Source organism: Hyla sarda, chromosome 13 (assembly GCF_029499605.1).
Source record: "Hyla sarda isolate aHylSar1 chromosome 13, aHylSar1.hap1, whole genome shotgun sequence".
Lineage (NCBI taxonomy): Eukaryota > Metazoa > Chordata > Amphibia > Anura > Hylidae > Hyla > Hyla sarda.
The window spans coordinates 4,730,875-4,752,555 of NC_079201.1; the positions used below are offsets into that span (position 1 = coordinate 4,730,875).

General features: G+C 40.3%; 2 protein-coding genes across 4 annotated transcripts in view; one reads left to right on the forward strand and one right to left on the reverse strand.

Annotated features, from left to right (window-relative positions):
• The window catches only part of LOC130297660 (oocyte zinc finger protein XlCOF7.1-like), a 96,448-nt gene that overhangs the window by 33,742 nt on the left and 41,025 nt on the right, over nucleotides 1-21,681 (forward strand). Inside the window, exons 11-12 of the mRNA XM_056550371.1 lie at nucleotides 10,890-11,068; nucleotides 12,438-12,508. Of these exons, the coding sequence (XP_056406346.1) occupies nucleotides 10,890-11,068; nucleotides 12,438-12,508 (250 nt within the window). The remainder of the gene's footprint in view (nucleotides 1-10,889; nucleotides 11,069-12,437; nucleotides 12,509-21,681) is intronic.
• Nucleotides 16,224-21,681, reverse strand: part of LOC130297709 (zinc finger protein ZFP2-like) — a 31,397-nt gene continuing 25,939 nt past the window's right edge. For all 3 annotated transcript variants that reach the window (XM_056550479.1, XM_056550478.1, XM_056550480.1), the window contains 2 exons: nucleotides 21,478-21,598; nucleotides 16,224-19,046 (listed from right to left, as the gene is read on the reverse strand). In XM_056550479.1, coding sequence (XP_056406454.1) covers nucleotides 17,488-19,046; nucleotides 21,478-21,598 — 1,680 coding nt within the window. In that variant the 3' untranslated portion in view covers nucleotides 16,224-17,487. The remainder of the gene's footprint in view (nucleotides 19,047-21,477; nucleotides 21,599-21,681) is intronic.

Here is a 21,681-nt window from a genome sequence, read left to right on the forward strand (position 1 = left end):
AATCCCCCCATACCATTATTATCCTGTCCTGTAATCCCCCCCATACCATTATTATCCTGTCCTGTAATCCCCCCATACCATTATTATCCTGTCCTGTAATCCCCCCATACCATTATTATCCTGTCCTGTAATCCCCCCCATACCATTATTATCCTGTCCTGTAATCCCCCCATACCATTATTATCCTGTCCTGTAATCCCCCCCATACCATTATTATCCTGTCCTGTAATCCCCCCCATACCATTATTATCCTGTCCTGTAATCCCCCCTTATACCATTATTATCCTGTCCTGTAGTCCCCCCCATACCATTATTATCCTGTCCTGTAATCCCCCCTTATACCATTATTATCCTGTCCTGTAATCCCCCCCGACCATCCACCATTAGGTCGGCACCCAGGTTTTTGCAGGTAGGTGAGGAACCTGATGGCCGCACACACCTCCCCTAGGGCCCCGCACCCTGACAATCCTGAGGACACAACACGCAAAAAGTGACACAGTGACAAAAAGAAAGAAATAAGTGAATGCGCAGATATACTGCCAGAAGGCCGGGACCCCAAGGGTGAGTGCCACAAGGTGAAGGCGATAGTGCCCGTGCGCCCACTCAGTGAGGGAAATTCATCCAAACCTGTATAGAGGAAGTTGCCCATAGCAACCGATCAGATCGCTGCTTTCATTTTCATAAACGCCTCTGAAAAATGAAAGTAGCCATCTGATTGGTTGCTATGGGCAACTGGTCAACTCTTCCTCTATACAGGTTTTGTCTGTGAGTACAGAAGTGCCCCGGCTCTAGACCCCCCCCCCCCCCCCCGGCCTCACATGGTTCAGTATCTGTATCTAATCAGGGGACACGTTCCACTTTAAATATGATCTTCCCTGTGATCCCTCAGCAGCACAATGATGGGGAGACAATTACAGTAGTGACCCCCACATTGGACTAAATTATTAAAAAGTGGTCTTCAAGCTATGGACTTCCAGATGTTGCCAAACTGCAACTCCCAGCATGCCCGGACAGCCGTTGGCTGTCCGGGCATGCTGGGAGTTGTAGTTTGGCAACATCTGGAGGTACATAGTTTGGAGACCACTGCTATAGTATTTAAAGAAAGTTTGAGTCATCTGCTGCGCCCTCTAGTGGCTGCTCTGGAGATGACGCTCGCTCCCTGGTCATGTGTCTCCTGGAGCTCATTGCTGATAGGCTGCTGGGTAAGAATAAATCCCCGCCCCCCCATGAGAGGTCCCTGAGTTCCCCACAGGAGGAGGAGATGACCGCCTCTACTGGAGACTCCTGATGTGAGAACCGCAGTGAGGAGCTTCATCACCCACACCGAGCGGGGACCTCCACATACCTGACCGTGTACAGGAAGGACCCGCTGTCATGTGACCAGTCACATGTGTGGGCGGAGACAGGCTCCCGGCTGTGCTGCTTCTTCCTGGATCATATGGAAATATACACACAGCTCTACACCGTATACTGTATACACACAGCTCTACACTGTATACTATATACACACAGCTCTACACTGTATACACACAGCTCTACACCGTATACTATATACACACAGCTCTACACTGTATACTATATACACACAGCTCTACACTGTATACTGTATACACACACAGCTCTACACCATATACTATATACACACAGCTCTACACCATATACTATATACACACAGCTCTACACCGTATACTGTATACACACAGCTCTACACTGTATACTATATACACACAGCTCTACACCATATACTATATACACACACAGCTCTACACTGTATACTATATACACACAGCTCTACACTGTATACACACAGCTCTACACCGTATACTATATACACACAGCTCTACACTGTATACTATATACACACAGCTCTACACTGTATACTGTATACACACACAGCTCTACACCATATACTATATACACACAGCTCTACACCATATACTATATACACACACAGCTCTACACCATATACTATATACACACACAGCTCTACACCATATACTATATACACACACAGCTCTACACCATATACTATATACACACACAGCTCTACACCATATACTATATACACACACAGCTCTACACCATATACTATATACACACACAGCTCTACACCATATACTATATACACACACAGCTCTACACCATATACTATATACACACAGCTCTACACCATATACTATATACACACAGCTCTACACCATATACTATACACACACACAGCTCTGCACCATATACTATATACACACAGCTCTACACCATATACTATATACACACAGCTCTACACCATATACTATATACACACAGCTCTACACCATATACTATATACACACACAGCTCTACACCATATACTATACACACACACAGCTCTACACCATATACTATATACACACAGCTCTACACCATATACTATATACACACACAGCTCTACACCATATACTATACACACACACAGCTCTACACCATATACTATATACACACAGCTCTACACCATATACTATATACACACACAGCTCTACACCATATACTATATACACACACAGCTCTACACCATATACTATATACACACACAGCTCTACACCATATACTATATACACACAGCTCTACACCATATACTATATACACACACAGCTCTACACCATATACTATATACACACACAGCTCTACACCATATACTATATACACACAGCTCTACACCATATACTATATACACACACAGCTCTGCACCATATACTATATACACACAGCTCTACACCATATACTATATACACACAGCTCTACACCATATACTATATACACACAGCTCTACACCATATACTATATACACACAGCTCTACACCATATACTATATACACACAGCTCTACACCATATACTATATACACACAGCTCTACACCATATACTATATACACACACAGCTCTACACCATATACTATATACACACACAGCTCTACACCATATACTATATACACACAGCTCTACACCATATACTATATACACACACAGCTCTACACCATATACTATATACACACACAGCTCTACACCGTATACTATATACACACACAGCTCTACACCATATACTATATACACACAGCTCTACACCATATACTATATACACACAGCTCTACACCATATACTATATACACACAGCTCTGCACCATATACTATATACACACAGCTCTACACCATATACTATATACACACAGCTCTACACCATATACTATATACACACAGCTCTACACCATATACTATATACACACAGCTCTACACCATATACTATATACACACAGCTCTGCACCATATACTATATACACACAGCTCTACACCATATACTATACACACAGCTCTGCACCATATACTATATACACAGCTCTACACCATATACTATATACACACACAGCTCTACACCATATACTATATACACACAGCTCTACACCATATACTATATACACACAGCTCTGCACCATATACTATATACACACACAGCTCTACACCATATACTATATACACACACAGCTCTACACCATATACTATATACACACAGCTCTGCACCATATACTATATACACACACAGCTCTACACCATATACTATATACACACACAGCTCTACACCATATACTATATACACACACAGCTCTACACCATATACTATATACACACACAGCTCTACACCATATACTATATACACACACAGCTCTACACCATATACTATATACACACAGCTCTGCACCATATACTATATACACACACAGCTCTACACCATATACTATATACACACAGCTCTGCACCATATACTATATACACACATAGCTCTACACCATATACTATATACACACACAGCTCTACACCATATACTATATACACACACAGCTCTACACCATATACTATATACACACAGCTCTACACCATATACTATATACACACAGCTCTACACCATATACTATATACACACAGCTCTACACCATATACTATATACACACACAGCTCTACACCATATACTATATACACACAGCTCTACACCATATACTATATACACACACAGCTCTACACCATATACTATATACACACACAGCTCTACACCATATACTATATACACACAGCTCTACACCATATACTATATACACACACAGCTCTACACCATATACTATATACACACAGCTCTACACCATATACTATATACACACACAGCTCTACACCATATACTATATACACACACAGCTCTACACCACATACTATATACACACAGCTCTACACCATATACTATATACACACAGCTCTACACCATATACTATATACACACAGCTCTACACCATATACTATATACACACACAGCTCTACACCATATACTATATACACACACAGCTCTACACCATATACTATATACACACACAGCTCTACACCATATACTATATACACACAGCTCTACACCATATACTATATACACACACAGCTCTACACCATATACTATATACACACAGCTCTACACCATATACTATATACACACAGCTCTGCACCATATACTATATACACACAGCTCTACACCATATACTATATACACACACAGCTCTACACCATATACTATATACACACACAGCTCTACACCATATACTATATACACACACAGCTCTACACTGTATACTATATACACACACAGCTCTACACCGTATACTATATACACACAGCTCTACACCGTATACTATATACACACAGCTCTACACCATATACTATATACACACAGCTCTACACCATATAGTATATACACACAGCTCTACACCATATACTATATACACACAGCTCTGCACCATATACTATATACACACACAGCTCTACACCGTATACTATATACACACAGCTCTACACCGTATACTATATACACACAGCTCTACACCATATACTATATACACACAGCTCTACACCATATACTATATACACACAAAGCTCTGCACCATATACTATATACACACAGCTCTACACCATATACTATATACACACAGCTCTGCACCATATACTATATACACACAGCTCTACACCATATACTATATACACACAGCTCTACACCATATACTATATACACCCAGCTCTACACCATATACTATATACACACAGCTCTACAACATATACTATATACACACACAGCTCTGCACCATATACTATATACACACACAGCTCTACACCATATACTATATACACACAGCTCTGCATTGTATACTATATACACACAGCTCTACACCGTATACTATATACACAGCTCTACACCATATACTATATACACACAGCTCTACACCGTATACTATATACACACACAGCTCTACACCGTATACTATATACACACACAGCTCTACACCATATACTATATACACACAGCTCTGCACCATATACTATATACACACACAGCTCTACACCATATACTATATACACCCAGCTCTACACCATATACTATATACACACAGCTCTACACCACAGCTCTACACCGTATACTATATACACACACAGCTCTACACCATATACTATATACACACACAGCTCTACACCATATACTATATACACACAGCTCTACACCATATACTATATACACACAGCTCTACACCATATACTATATACACACAGCTCTACACCATATACTATATACACACAGCTCTACACCGTATACTATATACACACAGCTCTACACCGTATACTATATACACACAGCTCTACACCGTATACTATATACACACAGCTCTACACCGTATACTATATACACACAGCTCTGCACCATATACTATACACACACAGCTCTACACCATATACTATATACACACAGCTCTACACCATATACTATATACACACACAGCTCTACACCATATACTATATACACACACAGCTCTACACCATATACTATATACACACACAGCTCTACACCATATACTATATACACACAGCTCTACACCGTATACTATATACACACACAGCTCTACACCGTATACTATATACACACACAGCTCTACACCGTATACTATATACACACACAGCTCTACACCATATACTATATACACACAGCTCTGCACCATATACTATATACACACAGCTCTACACCATATACTATACACACAGCTCTGCACCATATACTATATACACAGCTCTACACCATATACTATATACACACACAGCTCTACACCATATACTATATACACACAGCTCTACACCATATACTATATACACACAGCTCTGCACCATATACTATATACACACACAGCTCTACACCATATACTATATACACACACAGCTCTACACCATATACTATATACACACAGCTCTGCACCATATACTATATACACACACAGCTCTACACCATATACTATATACACACACAGCTCTACACCATATACTATATACACACACAGCTCTACACCATATACTATATACACACAGCTCTACACCATATACTATATACACACACAGCTCTACACCATATACTATATACACACAGCTCTGCACCATATACTATATACACACACAGCTCTACACCATATACTATATACACACAGCTCTGCACCATATACTATATACACACATAGCTCTACACCATATACTATATACACACACAGCTCTACACCATATACTATATACACACACAGCTCTACACCATATACTATATACACACAGCTCTACACCATATACTATATACACACAGCTCTACACCATATACTATATACACACAGCTCTACACCATATACTATATACACACACAGCTCTACACCATATACTATATACACACACAGCTCTACACCATATACTATATACACACACAGCTCTACACCATATACTATATACACACAGCTCTACACCATATACTATATACACACACAGCTCTACACCATATACTATATACACACAGCTCTACACCATATACTATATACACACACAGCTCTACACCACATACTATATACACACAGCTCTACACCATATACTATATACACACAGCTCTACACCATATACTATATACACACACAGCTCTACACCATATACTATATACACACAGCTCTACACCATATACTATATACACACACAGCTCTACACCACATACTATATACACACAGCTCTACACCATATACTATATACACACAGCTCTACACCATATACTATATACACACAGCTCTACACCATATACTATATACACACACAGCTCTACACCATATACTATATACACACACAGCTCTACACCATATACTATATACACACACAGCTCTACACCGTATACTATATACACACACAGCTCTACACTGTATACTATATACACACAGCTCTGCATTGTATACTATATACACACAGCTCTACACCGTATACTATATACACACAGCTCTACACCATATACTATATACACACAGCTCTGCACCATATACTATATACACACACAGCTCTACACCATATACTATATACACACACAGCTCTACACCATATACTATATACACACACAGCTCTACACCATATACTATATACACACAGCTCTACACCATATACTATATACACACACAGCTCTGCACCATATACTATATACACACAGCTCTACACCATATACTATATACACACAGCTCTACACCATATACTATATACACACAGCTCTACACCATATACTATATACACACAGCTCTACACCATATACTATATACACACAGCTCTACACCATATACTATATACACACAGCTCTACACCATATACTATATACACACACAGCTCTACACCATATACTATATACACACAGCTCTACACCGTATACTATATACACACAGCTCTACACCGTATACTATATACACACAGCTCTACACCATATACTATATACACACACAGCTCTACACCATATACTATATACACACACAGCTCTGCACCGTATACTGTATACACACAGCTCTACACCGTATACTGTATACACACAGCTCTACACCGTATACTGTATACACACAGCTCTATATGGGGATGTATGAAAGCTCATTTTTTGCACAGCCATTTTTATTTTCATGGGACTTTTTGATCACTTTTTATTTTATTTTTTAAGGGTATACAAAATTACCAAAAATACACCATTGGCCATGTGGTTTAATTAACATTATATTTTTATAATTCAGACATTTACGTATGCAGCAATACCATATATGTTTAGTTTTATTATGTTTACATATTTTTTATATGGAATTTGGGAAAAGTGGGGGGGGGGGGTGATTTTAACTTTTATTATGGAAGGGGTTAAATCATATTTATTAACTTTTTTCAAACTTTAACACCATTTTTTAGCCCCCATTGGGGTCTATAACATACAATCTTCTGATTGCCTACACTGTATTATGTTCTGCCACAGCATAGCATTGATCAGTGTTATCGGCACTGCTGCTCCAGCCTGGATTTCGGGCATGAAGCAGCAGATCACCGATTGGACGGCAAGGAGGTAGGTAGGGACCCTCCCCCTTCCTCTCAGCTGTTCGGGATGCTGCTATTTCACCGTGGCGGTCCAGAACAGCCTGACTGAGCTGCCAGGAAAGGTTTACTATCACTTTAGATGCTGCGAACAACTTTGATCTCTGCGTCTAAGGGGTTAATGCTGGGCATCACCGCGATCAGTAATGTCCAGCATTAGACACGGGTCCCGACCTTTGACACGGGGCCAGCCCGTGACCCTGCGTCATAGAAGGGGAGTGGGACCAGGGCGTTTAGGTACGCCCTTGGTCCCCAAGAGTTTAAAATCTTCCTCTTCTGATCCCTATAACTTTTCATTTTTCTGTATACAAGGATGTGTGAGGGGAGGCCGGGGTCATGACGTCATGCCACTTCCCCTCGTGACGTTGTGCCAGGCCCCCTCCATTCATGTCTATGGAAGGGAACGTGACGTCACGAGGAGGGTGTGGTGTGACTTCACGTCCATGGCCTCCCCAAACCCAGCGTTCTGAACATTGAACACATGAATATTCAGGGGATAAGATGTCTAGCAACGGAGTACCCCTTTAATGTCATCACCAAGATGGAAGAGAAGGGGTCACAAGGTTGTGATTGCTCTCATGTAACACTTCTTTCTTTGACTGATGTCACTGAGAAGTGTCACCTGAGGTTGCTGGTTCTCCATATAGGTCAGTGGTCTAAGCTGTCTTTATACATTATATGTGGGTGACCAGGGTTCTAATCCTACCTTCCTATTTGGTTACAAGCTGATTTATATATATCCCCACCTGTTCTCCTCTTTCTTTATAAAGACATTTGAAAACCCTTCACTTGTAGCTCAGGGGTTAAAGAGCCAGAAGAATTGCCTAAGGTCCTGGAGACACTGGTTCAAAATATGGAATAGAATCTCATTTTTTCTTCTTTCTCTTGATGTTTCCCATTGATGTGTCTATTAGGATATTTATAGTCACTGTTGTGTCTCTTCCATTATTTGTGTTACTGATGACACTGAGAAGTAACAGCCAAGGTCTTCAGTTCTGTCTGTAGGTCAGTGGTCTGAGTGGTCTATGTTTAACATGGGTGACCAGGGTTCTAATCCTGCTTCCTCCTTATATTTACATCACAACCTCTTCTCCTCCTTAGTAATGACACTGGGAAACCTTCACCTATTTCTCAAGCCAGGAGTTGGCTCAGAGGGATAAAGCACCAGCTGACACAGTTGAGATGATGGAGTCCATGGTTCAAACCCTGGAGTCCCTTGTCTCAATGCTGTGAATGCCAAGTATAGTATATAAGCTATGGGTCCTGTTTGTGCTTGGGACTCTCATACTCTACTTCAATTAACTATTTGCCTAAGTGTTGACACTTAGGCAAAATTTCTGCATCTTACTTGTCTCTTCCCACATACTCTATAAAGGCCTGCCATCAGGTTTAACACTCTCCCAAGAGCTGTGTTCATGTATTGACTCCTTAGCTGATCCTACAGCTTACACTCACTGGAACCTTACAAGGCTTGAACCTGGGTCTCCATCATGGCAGGCAGCACACATAACACCTGAGCTGTCATGCTGCCTGTTGACTGGTTGTTCTTTTTGGTAAACATGACATTTAGACTTGATCCTATAGAACTAACTGTGGGTTCCAGCCCTAAATAGGACTGCACTATATGGGCTCTGGTACAGGCAGTGTGATAGCTCATGTGGTATGTGCTCTGCCTCTCATGATGGTGACACAGGTTCAAATCCTCTAAGATTGGTTGAGTGTCAGCTGTAGAACCATCCCTGCAGCTGAGAGTCCAAAATCCTCTTGAGGATATTTTAATCCTAGGTGAAAATAATCTACAAATTACCTTCTACACCTGGGGTTAACCCTAAACTACAGAGATTGTTCAACAGATAAATTCTAACAAATATCTGAGGATTTGAACCCAGGTCTCCATCAAGACAGGCAGAGCACATACCCCATGAGCTATCATGCTGACTGCACAATAGCTCATATAGTGCAGTCCTATTCAGGGCTGGAACCTATAGTTAGTTCTATAGGATCAAATCTAAATGTCATGTTTACCAAAATGTACAACCTGTCAACAGGCAGCATGACAGCTCAGGTGTTATGCAGAATTTTGATTATTAATTGAAGTAGAGTATGAGAGTCCCAAGCACAAACAGGACCCATAGCTTATATACTGTACTTGGCATTCACAGTATTGAGACAAGGGACTCCAGGATTTATACCATGGACTTCATCATCTCAGCTGTGTCAGCTGGTGCTTTATCCATCGGAGCCAACTCCTGGCCTGAGAAGTAGGTGAAGGTTTCCCAATGTCATTATCGAGGAGGAGGAGAAGAGGTTGTGATGTAAATAAATGAATTTCCTTGTAACATAAGAAGGAATCAGGATTAGAACCCTGGTCACCCATGTTATACATAGACCACTCAGACCACTGACCTATAGACAGAACTGAAGACCTTGGCTGATACTTCTCAGTGTCAACAGTAACAAAAATAATGGAAGAGACACAACAGTGACTATAAATGTCCTAAGAATAGACACATCAATGGGGAACATCAAGAGAAAGAAGAAAAAAGGATACAACAAAGATCCATCAAATGTCTGCACCGATCTTCATGGTTCATGTTCCTTCTTTAGTAGACAACTTAGACGACGTATTCTTGAACACATAGGGGACATTAAAAACAAAAGGGATAAAACCCTATCTAATCATATGCATCTTTTCCACCCAGACTCTCCTTGTAATCTAATGTTCCAGAGTGTTACTACGGTCCAACTAGATAGTAGGGGTGGGGATTTAGACACAAAACTTCTACAAATAGAGACCAAATGGATTTATCAGTTGAGGACTTATGTCCCCTTCGGACTCAATGATGCGATTTCATTTGCATCATTCATCTAAAGTATCGTCGATTACCCTAAGAGGTCATGGGATTGTTCATTGTGCTCCCCCCCCCCCCCATTATCCCTCATTATATTAATTGCATGCCATCTATATCGTTGGGCCCCAGTGGTGCTTGAACAGACAAACTATCAATAATTTTCCATGTGTGTTTAATATATTTTTTTCAGGAAGGCTCTTGTTGCCCCTATTGTGCTCTTCTTATCCTGTTTATTTTTATTTTATTTATTATCTATTTCTTTTTCTATATTACTTGGGACTGTCACGCCGGTCTATACATCGCAATCCGATGTGATGTGACATGTTATGGTGTTGATTTATGTCAGCATCTGGGCTATTGGCGGTTATTACCTAACTCTAACTACACCTTTCTTGCGGTCCACGGGGACCAGAAGTTACGTCCCTTTGCTTTCCAGGCATTAGGAGCTGTTTTGTTCTGCGGTCCATTGAACCACAGTGCACTTCCGGTTGCGCTCCACATATTGTAAGTAGCGCCGCTATCTGTCTTCCCTGCGGGTCATTTCCCCGGATATGACGTCTTTGCTGCGTTCCACATACAGGAAGCAGCATCATCAAAGACGCCCGGGAGCTCTATTTAAACGCCGGGTGAGCCACGGTATCCAGCAGCGTGCTGGTGCTCACCATCCTCGGTAGCAGATATCATACCTCCATCTAATAAGGTATTTTAAGGAGTTATACTATGCACCTTATTTATTGATTGTCCATACAGCTTCCTTCTATTTTGATTTGGCCTCATTTTTCTTCAGCTACCTGGGATTCGCCTCGGGCTGATGGGCCTGACTTTATCTATGTACACGCTGACTCTATCTATTGGCTGTGGACAGGTCAGTGTAACTGGCTCCCATTTTTATCTTATCATATTACTTTATCATTATATATATTTCTATTGAAACACATGGAAAATATGAATTGATTCTGATCTCAATTTTGGGTTCACAGTCATCAATTTAGATCTGGAACCAATCGAATCTGGTCTATATGGGATATCTAACATGTACAGGTCTCCGTATCAGGGTATGCGATGGCTTCAATGTCTTTTATTCTTTGGTGTTATACTGTGGTTGTATACTACAATTTTTGCGTTTATCTTTTTTGTCTAGACCTAACGTTACTCTTTGGTCTATCACCATTTTCTATTGATCATGGCGCCCACCACACATTAACATCTGTGGTAAGATAAATTGTTATACGATTTGGAATCTCTATGAATATCCTATGAGATTGGATGTCTCACGTCCTGTAATTTGTTTCTTGCAGCATGAAATATTACATGGAGTGAACCTAGAAATACTCTGAAGATTATTTCTCTACTATCACTTTAACCTGTATAGGACATTGTTACACATCATTTATGTCTGATACTTTATCCTATATCCCATTTCTAAATGTCTCTATTCATCTATACCTTGACATTTAGATACTGACGACATATATTCAAGTTTGACTGTCCCTGACCACTGAGACCAATTTTTACCTATCTTTACCTATCTGAATGTATCTGTCCTATGTTAATCGTTTAGTATCTAAGTGTTAACCCACTAATGCTTTAATGTACCAATATCTTATTATCGTTGTATATATTTGTTGTCCTCTTGTCCCCTGATGAGCCTATGTATCTACATTAGGCGAAACGCTTTGGTAGAAGAGGCTAACTTATCTGTATGTATTGTCTCTATGCCCCCTATTCCTATCCACACTTAGTTTAGGAGCCCCCCCTAGATAGGTAGGGCTCTGAGTGTAGGCACTCACCTGTACCCTCACCCCCTTCCCATTATTAGTTAACACTTTTTGATAACAATTTTATCAACTAATTAAATTAAGATTTGATATCTAAACCTTATTGGTGATCTTTCGCTTATGCTATATACTATTTACTCTCACCAAGGGATATCTTTATCATTTTTTGGATTGAGAAAACCAACTATCTATATTTTCTCTTGAGTTTTTTCTTTATAGATGCCTTAAGTGTTTTTTTTTTTTTATTAGAAAGAATGTCCCTGATAGAGCAGCTATATTGTAGTTTACAGCAGTGTTTCCCAACCCAGTCCTCAAGGCACACCAACAGTCCAAGATTTTAATTTTTCACTGTTCTATTCCAATGGAGTAACTGAAAAAACTGGGTTGGGAAACACTGGTCTACAGCACTTTAGTGGGTTCTTTTGGCTCTTTAAACCCTGTGCCACTCAGTGCCCTGAGGGATAAGTGAAGGATTCTTAATGTCATTAGAAAGATGGAAGAGAACAGGTTACAATGAAAAAAAAAAAAAGTATTATCTTGTAACAAAGAAGGGAAGCAGGATTAGAACCCTGGTCTCCCACATACAACATTTGCAGACTACATAGAACACTCAGACCACAAACACATCCTCAGAACTGACTCCATGTGATACTTTTCCGTGTCATCAGTGATTATACATGTGATTGTACGGTGAGATGTAGTGATTATACATGTGATTGTACGGTGAGATGTGATTATACATGTGATTGTACGGTGAGATGTGATTATACATGTGATTGTACAGTGAGATGTAGTGATTATACATGTGATTGTACGGTGAGATGTGATTATACATGTGATTGTACGGTGAGATTTGGTGATTATACATGTGATTGTACGGTGAGATGTGGTGATTATACATGTGATTGTACGGTGAGATGTGATTATACATGTGATTGTACGGTGAGATGTGATTATACATGCGATTGTACGGTGAGATTTGGTGATTATACATGTGATTGTACGGTGAGATGTGGTGATTATACATGTGATTATACGGTGAGATGTAGTGATTATACATGTGATTGTACGGTGAGATGTGGTGATTATACATGTGATTGTACGGTGAGATGTGATTATACATGTGATTGTACAGTGAGATGTGGTGATTATACATGTGATTGTACAATGAGATGTGGTGATTATACATGTGATTGTACGGTGAGATGTGGTGATTATACATGTGATTGTACGGTGAGATGTGATTATACATGTGATTGTACAGTGAGATGTGGTGATTATACATGTGATTGTACAATGAGATTTGGTGATTATACATGTGATTGTACGGTGAGATGCAGTGATTATACATGTGATTGTACAGTGAGATGTGGTGATTATACATGTGATTGTACAATGAGATGTGGTGATTATACATGTGATTGTACGATGAGATGTGATTATACAAGTGATTGTACAGTGAGATGTAGTGATTATACGTGTGATTGTACGGTGAGATGTAGTGATTATACATGTGATTGTACGGTGAGATGTGGTGATTATACATGTGATTGTACGGTGAGATTTGGTGATTATACATGTGATTGTACAGTGAGATGTAGTGATTATACATGTGATTGTACAGTGAGATGTAGTGATTATACATGTGATTGTACGGTGAGATGTGGTGATTATACATGTGATTATACGGTGAGATTTGGTGATTATACATGTGATTGTACGGTGAGATGTGGTGAATATACATGTGATTGTACGGTGAGATGTGATTATGCATGTGATTGTACGGTGATATGTAGTGATTATACATGTGATTGTACAGTGAGATGTGGTGATTATACATGTGATTGTACGGTGAGATGTGATTATACATGTGATTGTACGGTGAGATGTGGTGAATATACATGTGATTGTACGGTGAGATGTAGTGAATATACATGTGATTGTACGGTGAGATGTAGTGAATATACATGTGATTGTACGGTGAGATGTAGTGATTATACATGTGATTGTACGGTGAGATGTAGTGATTATACATGTGATTGTACGGTGAGATGTAGTGAATATACATGTGATTGTACGGTGAGATGTAGTGATTATACATGTGATTGTACGGTGAGATGTAGTGAATATACATGTGATTGTACAGTGAGATGTAGTGATTATACATGTGATTGTACGGTGAGATGTAGTGATTATACATGTGATTGTACGGTGAGATGTGTTGATTATACATGTGATTGTACGGTGAGATGTAGTGATTATACATGTGATTGTACGGTGAGATGTGTTGATTATACATGTGATTGTACGGTGAGATTTGGTGATTATACATGTGATTGTACAGTGAGATGTAGTGATTATACAAGCGATTGTACGGTGAGATTTGGTGATTATACATGTGATTGTACGGTGAGATGTGGTGAATATACATGTGATTGTACGGTGAGATGTAGTGATTATACATGTGATTGTACGGTGAGATGTGTTGATTATACATGTGATTGTACGGTGAGATTTGGTGATTATACATGTGATTGTACAGTGAGATGTAGTGATTATACATGTGATTATACATGTGATTGTACGGTGAGATGTGATTATACATGTGATTGTACGGTGAGATGTGGTGATTATACATGTGATTGTACGGTGAGATGTAGTGATTATACATATGACTGTACGGTGAGATGTGATTATACATGTGATTGTACGGTGAGATGTGGTGATTATACATGTGATTGTACGGTGAGATGTGGTGATTATACATATGACTGTACGGTGAGATGTGGTGATTATACATGTGATTGTACGGTGAGATGTGGTGATTATACATGTGATTGTACGGTGAGATGCGGTGATTATACATGTGATTGTACAGTGAGATGTGGTGAATATACATGTGATTGTACGGTGAGATGTAGTGATTATACATGTGATTGTACAGTGAGATGTAGTGATTATACATGTGATTGTACGGTGAGATGTGGTGATTATACATGTGATTGTACGGTGAGATGTAGTGATTATACATGTGATTGTACAGTGATATGTAGTGATTATACATGTGATTGTACGGTGAGATGTGATTATACATGTGATTGTACAGTGAGATGTAGTGATTATACATATGACTGTACGGTGAGATGTGATTATACATGTGATTGTACGGTGAGATGTGGTGATTATACATGTGATTGTACGGTGAGATGTAGTGATTATACATATGACTGTACGGTGAGATGTGGTGATTATACATGTGATTGTACGGTGAGATGTGGTGATTATACATGTGATTGTACGGTGAGATGCGGTGATTGTACGGTGAGATGTGGTGATTATACATAAGGAGTATGTTGCTTTATCTTATATGGTGATTCTGATGTATCTCTACACAGGGAGAACAGAATTTACATCACAAATATATTCTAATATTTCAGGGGCGTGAAGACTTTTCATAGCCGGGCAGCACAGCTTCTTTGGCTTCCTGCTCCATGAACGGAGATCGTCTGAAGGGGAAATAAAAGCCGATTCCCTATATTTCGGCATATATTTAATCTAAAACTACATCGACTTCCAAAAGGAATATAAAGAGAACCAAATGAAACAAATAAGTCAAAGATCTTAGAATTGGTCATTGGTTTACTGAGGAAATATGTGGAAAGGTAACAGAAAGATCCTCCAGCATTAGTTAATATTGGTGAGTCCACCATCAGGAGGACACTGAGCTACAATGGAATGGTCTGCACGACAGGATTACAAGGATAAAGACATTGCTGCCCAAAAAGAACACTGCTGCCCATCTGCAGTTTGCTAAAGATCACAATGACAAGACAAAGTAGACCAAAATAAAGCATTCCAGCAAACATCATACAATCTGTAAACACTATGTGGTACTCGCATGGCCTGGGCCTGAATTCTGAATTATAGCAGCACATTCTAGAGGAAAATATGGCCTAAAACTCAAGAGAACGAGGATCATGCAGCAAGACAAAGACCCTGGGTGAGATTTATCAAAACCTGTGCAAAGGAAAAGTTGCCCAGTTGCCCATAGCAACTAATTAGATCGCTTCTTTCATTTTGTAAAGGCCTAGCTAAAAATTAAAGAGGCGAGCTGATTGGTTGCTATGGGCCACTGGGCAACTTTTCATCTGGACACATTTTAAATAAATCTCCCCCCCCTAAGCACAAAGGTCATCTACAAATGATTGGTTAAATCACCCCTAGTGGTGATAAGAGGAACAAAAACAGCTCAGCGATATGTGCAGGACATCCTGCGTCCACACGTGTCACCTCTTGTGGCTTCCCTTTCTCTTGTAAGACACAAGACTTTAACTGTAACTGTATTTTATCATATTATTATTTGTCAATAAGTTAAATATAAATTGCCTATTTGTCTGATGAGTCCTTCAATTCTTAGGAGGATGTAATTTGTGTATTAAACATTTCCCACATACTTAACATGCGTAAGGTTTCTCCCTGGTGTGAGTTCTTTTGATGGTCAACAAGAATTGATTTCCGTGTAAAACATTTCCCACAGTCTGAACATGAAAATGGCTTCTCCTTGGAGTGAGTTCTCTGGTGTGTAACAAGGTTTGACTTCTGGATGAAACATTTCCCACATTCTGAACACGAAAATGGCTTCTCCCCTGTGTGGCTTTTCTGATGTCTAACAAGATCCGATGTCTGGTTAAAACATTTACCACATTCTGAACAGGAAAATGGTTTTACACCTGTGTGAATTTTCTGATGTCTAACAAGATCTGATTTTTGGGTAAAAAAATTGCCACACAGCGTACATGAAAATGGTTTTTCCCCAGCGTGCATTCTCTGATGTGTCACCAGATTTGCTTTAACGCTATAACGTTTCCCACATTCTGAACATGGGAATGTTTTTTTCTCTGTTTGAATTTTCTCAAGTGTAACAAGACTTGGTTTCATTTGATAACTTTTTCCACAATCTAAACGTGGAAATGGCTTCGCCTTTGTGTGAATTCTTTGATGTGTAACAAGATTTGCTTTAACGCTATAACATTTCCCACATTCTGAACATAAAAATGGTTTCTCCCCTGTGTGAATTCTCTGATGTCTAACAAGATCTGTTTTCTGGTTAAAACATTTACTGCAATCTGAACATGAAAATGGCCTCTCTCCTGTGTGAATTCTCTGATGTGTAACAAGCTCTGATTTAACATTATAACGTTTTCCACATTCTGAACATGAAAACGGCTTCTCCCCTGTGTGGATTCTTTGATGCGTAACAAGATTTGATTTCTGAATAAAACGTTTCCCACATTCTAAGCATGAAAAAGGCTTCACCCCCGAGTGACTTCTTTGATGTCGAACAAGATCTGATCTTTGATTAAAACCTTTGCCACATTCTGAACAGGAAAATGGCTTAACCCCTGTGTGATTTCGTTGATGTCTAACAAGATCTGACTTATGGTTAAAACTTTTGCCGCATTCTGAACATGAAAATGGCTTCTCTCCTGTGTGAATTCTTTGATGCTTAACAAGATTGGATTCAACGCTATAACATCTCCCACAGTCAGAACATGTGAATGGCTTTTCCCCGGTATGAAAAGCCATATGTTTAACAAGATTTGATTTCACGGTATAACATTTCCCACATTCTGAACATGAAAATGGCTTCTCCCCTGTGTGGCTCCTCTGATGTCTAACAAGATCTGATTTCTGGTTAAAACATTTCTCACATTCTGAACATGAATATAGCTTCTCCCCCGTGTGGGCTCTTTGTGGGTTACCACCCCATTCTTGACTTTTATTAACGCCCTGTGATGAATCAGAAGATAGAACCTGTATAATAGGACCAGTCGATGGATCTTTGCTGTGAAGGGCTGAGGACTCATCTGGGATAATTCCATGCTCTTTATATATATCTCGTGTGAGGCCATCATCTTCTGCCTTAAAGGGTGAAAAAATTAAATGTTCCTCCAAGCTACCGGAATAGTAATCTGCAAAAAAAATAATAATAATAACCTTGAAGGAGAATTCTGCTACTTTACTCCTTATCCACTATATGCTAAGGGAGGGCCAGAGATACACGAGCACAGATCTTGTGTATCTCCAGCTCTCTCATAGAGATGCATAGAGGGGTTGTGTCGATTCTCACTCCGGGTCCCATACAGGAGATGGTGACGGCTCCCAGCATTCAGACCCCCAATGATCAGACACATCCTCTATACTGTGGATAAGGAGTAAGAAGTAAAGCAGTGGAGTACTCCTTTAAAGGAGTATTTAGGTGCTCCAGTGTTCTGAGGAAGTGATCGTGACAACACAGCCATGCGCCCATGTCTCAGTATTGTGTGCAGTCAGTGATCAGTACTGACCTGGTGAGTATAATGTGTGAGTGTTGTGTACAGTCAGTGATCAGTACTGACCTGGTGAGTATAATGTGTGAGTGTTGTGTACAGTCAGTACTGACCTGGTGAGTATAATGTGTGAGTGTTGTGTACAGTCAGTGATCAGTACTGACCTGGTGAGTATAATGTGTGAGTGTTGTGTGCAGTCAGTGATCAGTACTGACCTGGTGAGTATAATGTGTGAGTGTTGTGTACAACCAGTACTGGCCTGGTGAGTATAATGTGTGAGTGTTGTGTGCAGTCAGTGATCAGTACTGACCTGGTGAGTATAATGTGTGAGTGTTGTGTACAGTCAGTGATCAGTACTGACCTGGTGAGTATAATGTGTGAGTGTTGTGTGCAGTCAGTGATCAGTACTGACCTGGTGAGTATAATGTGTGAGTGATGTGTGCAGTCAGTGATCAGTACTGACCTGGTGAGTATAATGTGTGAGTGTTGTGTGCAGTCAGTGGTCAGTACTGACCTGGTGAGTATAATGTGTGAGTGTTGTGTACAGTCAGTGATCAGTACTGACCTGGTGAGTATAATGTGTGAGTGTTGTGTACAGTCAGTACTGACCTGGTGAGTATAATGTGTGGGTATTGTGTACAGTCAGTGATCAGTACTGACCTGGTGAGTATAATGTGTGAGTGTTGTGTACAGTCAGTGGTCAGTGCTGACCTGGTGAGTATAATGTGTCAGTGTTGTGTACAGTCAGTGATCAGTACTGACCTGGTGAGTATAATGTGTGAGTGTTGTGTACAGTCAGTGATCAGTACTGACCTGGTGAGTATAATGTGTGAGTGTTGTGTGCAGTCAGTACTGACCTGGTGAGTATAATGTGTGAGTGTTGTGTACAGTCAGTGATCAGTACTGACCTGGTGAATATAATGTGTGAGTGTTGTGTACAGTCAGTGATCAGTACTGACCTGGTGAGTATAATGTGTGAGTGTTGTGTGCAGTCAGTGGTCAGTCCTGACCTGGTGAGTATAGTGTGTGAGTGTTGTGTGCAGTCAGTGATCAGTACTGACCTGGTGAGTATAATGTGTGAGTGTTGTGTGCAGTCAGTGATCAGTACTGACCTGGTGAGTATAATGTGTGAGTGTTGTGTGCAGTCAGTGATCAGTACTGACCTGGTGAGTATAATGTGTGAGTGTTGTGTGCAGTCAGTGGTCAGTACTGACCTGGTGAGTATAATGTGTGAGTGTTGTGTGCAGTCAGTGATCAGTACTGACCTGGTGAGTATAATGTGTGAGTGTTGTGTGCAGTCAGTACTGACCTGGTGAGTATAATGTGTGAGTGTTGTGTACAGTCAGTGATCAGTACTGACCTGGAGAATATAATGTGTGAGTGTTGTGTACAGTCAGTGATCAGTACTGACCTGGTGAGTATAATGTGTGAGTGTTGTGTGCAGTCAGTGGTCAGTCCTGACCTGGTGAGTATAGTGTGTGAGTGTTGTGTGCAGTCAGTGATCAGTATTGACCTGGTGAGTATAATGTGTGAGTGTTGTGTACAGTCAGTGATCAGTACTGACCTGGTGAGTATAATGTGTGAGTGTTGTGTGCAGTCAGTGATCAGTACTGACCTGGTGAGTATAATGTGTGAGTGTTGTGTACAGTCAGTGATCAGTACTGACCTGGTGAGTATAATGTGTGAGTGTTGTGTACAGTCAGTGATCAGTACTGACCTGGCGAGTATAATGTGTGAGTGTTGTGTGCAGTCAGTGATCAGTACTGACCTGGTGAGTATAATGTGTGAGTGTTGTGTGCAGTCAGTGATCAGTACTGACCTGGTGAGTATAATGTGTGAGTGTTGTGTACAGTCAGTGATCAGTACTGACCTGGTGAGTATAATGTGTGAGTGTTGTGTGCAGTCAGTGATCAGTGCTGACCTGGTGAGTATAATGTGTGAGTGTTGTGTGCAGTCAGTGATCAGTACTGACCTGGTGAGTATAATGTGTGAGTGTTGTGTACAGTCAGTGATCAGTACTGACCTGGTGAGTATAATGTGTGAGTGTTGTGTGCAGTCAGTGATCAGTACTGACCTGGCGGGGGCGCTGTAGGGATGTCCTCTGTACACGGATCATCACCCCTCACATCTGTCTCCTCTTTCACCATTATGTCTGGAGCATTAATGTTCTTCACATCTTTACTCTGATCCATAAGCTGTGAAAGAAATATTGTAGAAGTGACATGGAATGTTCTAGATGAACTGATCCTGAGCACAGGAGCCTCCCAGCTCTTCTACA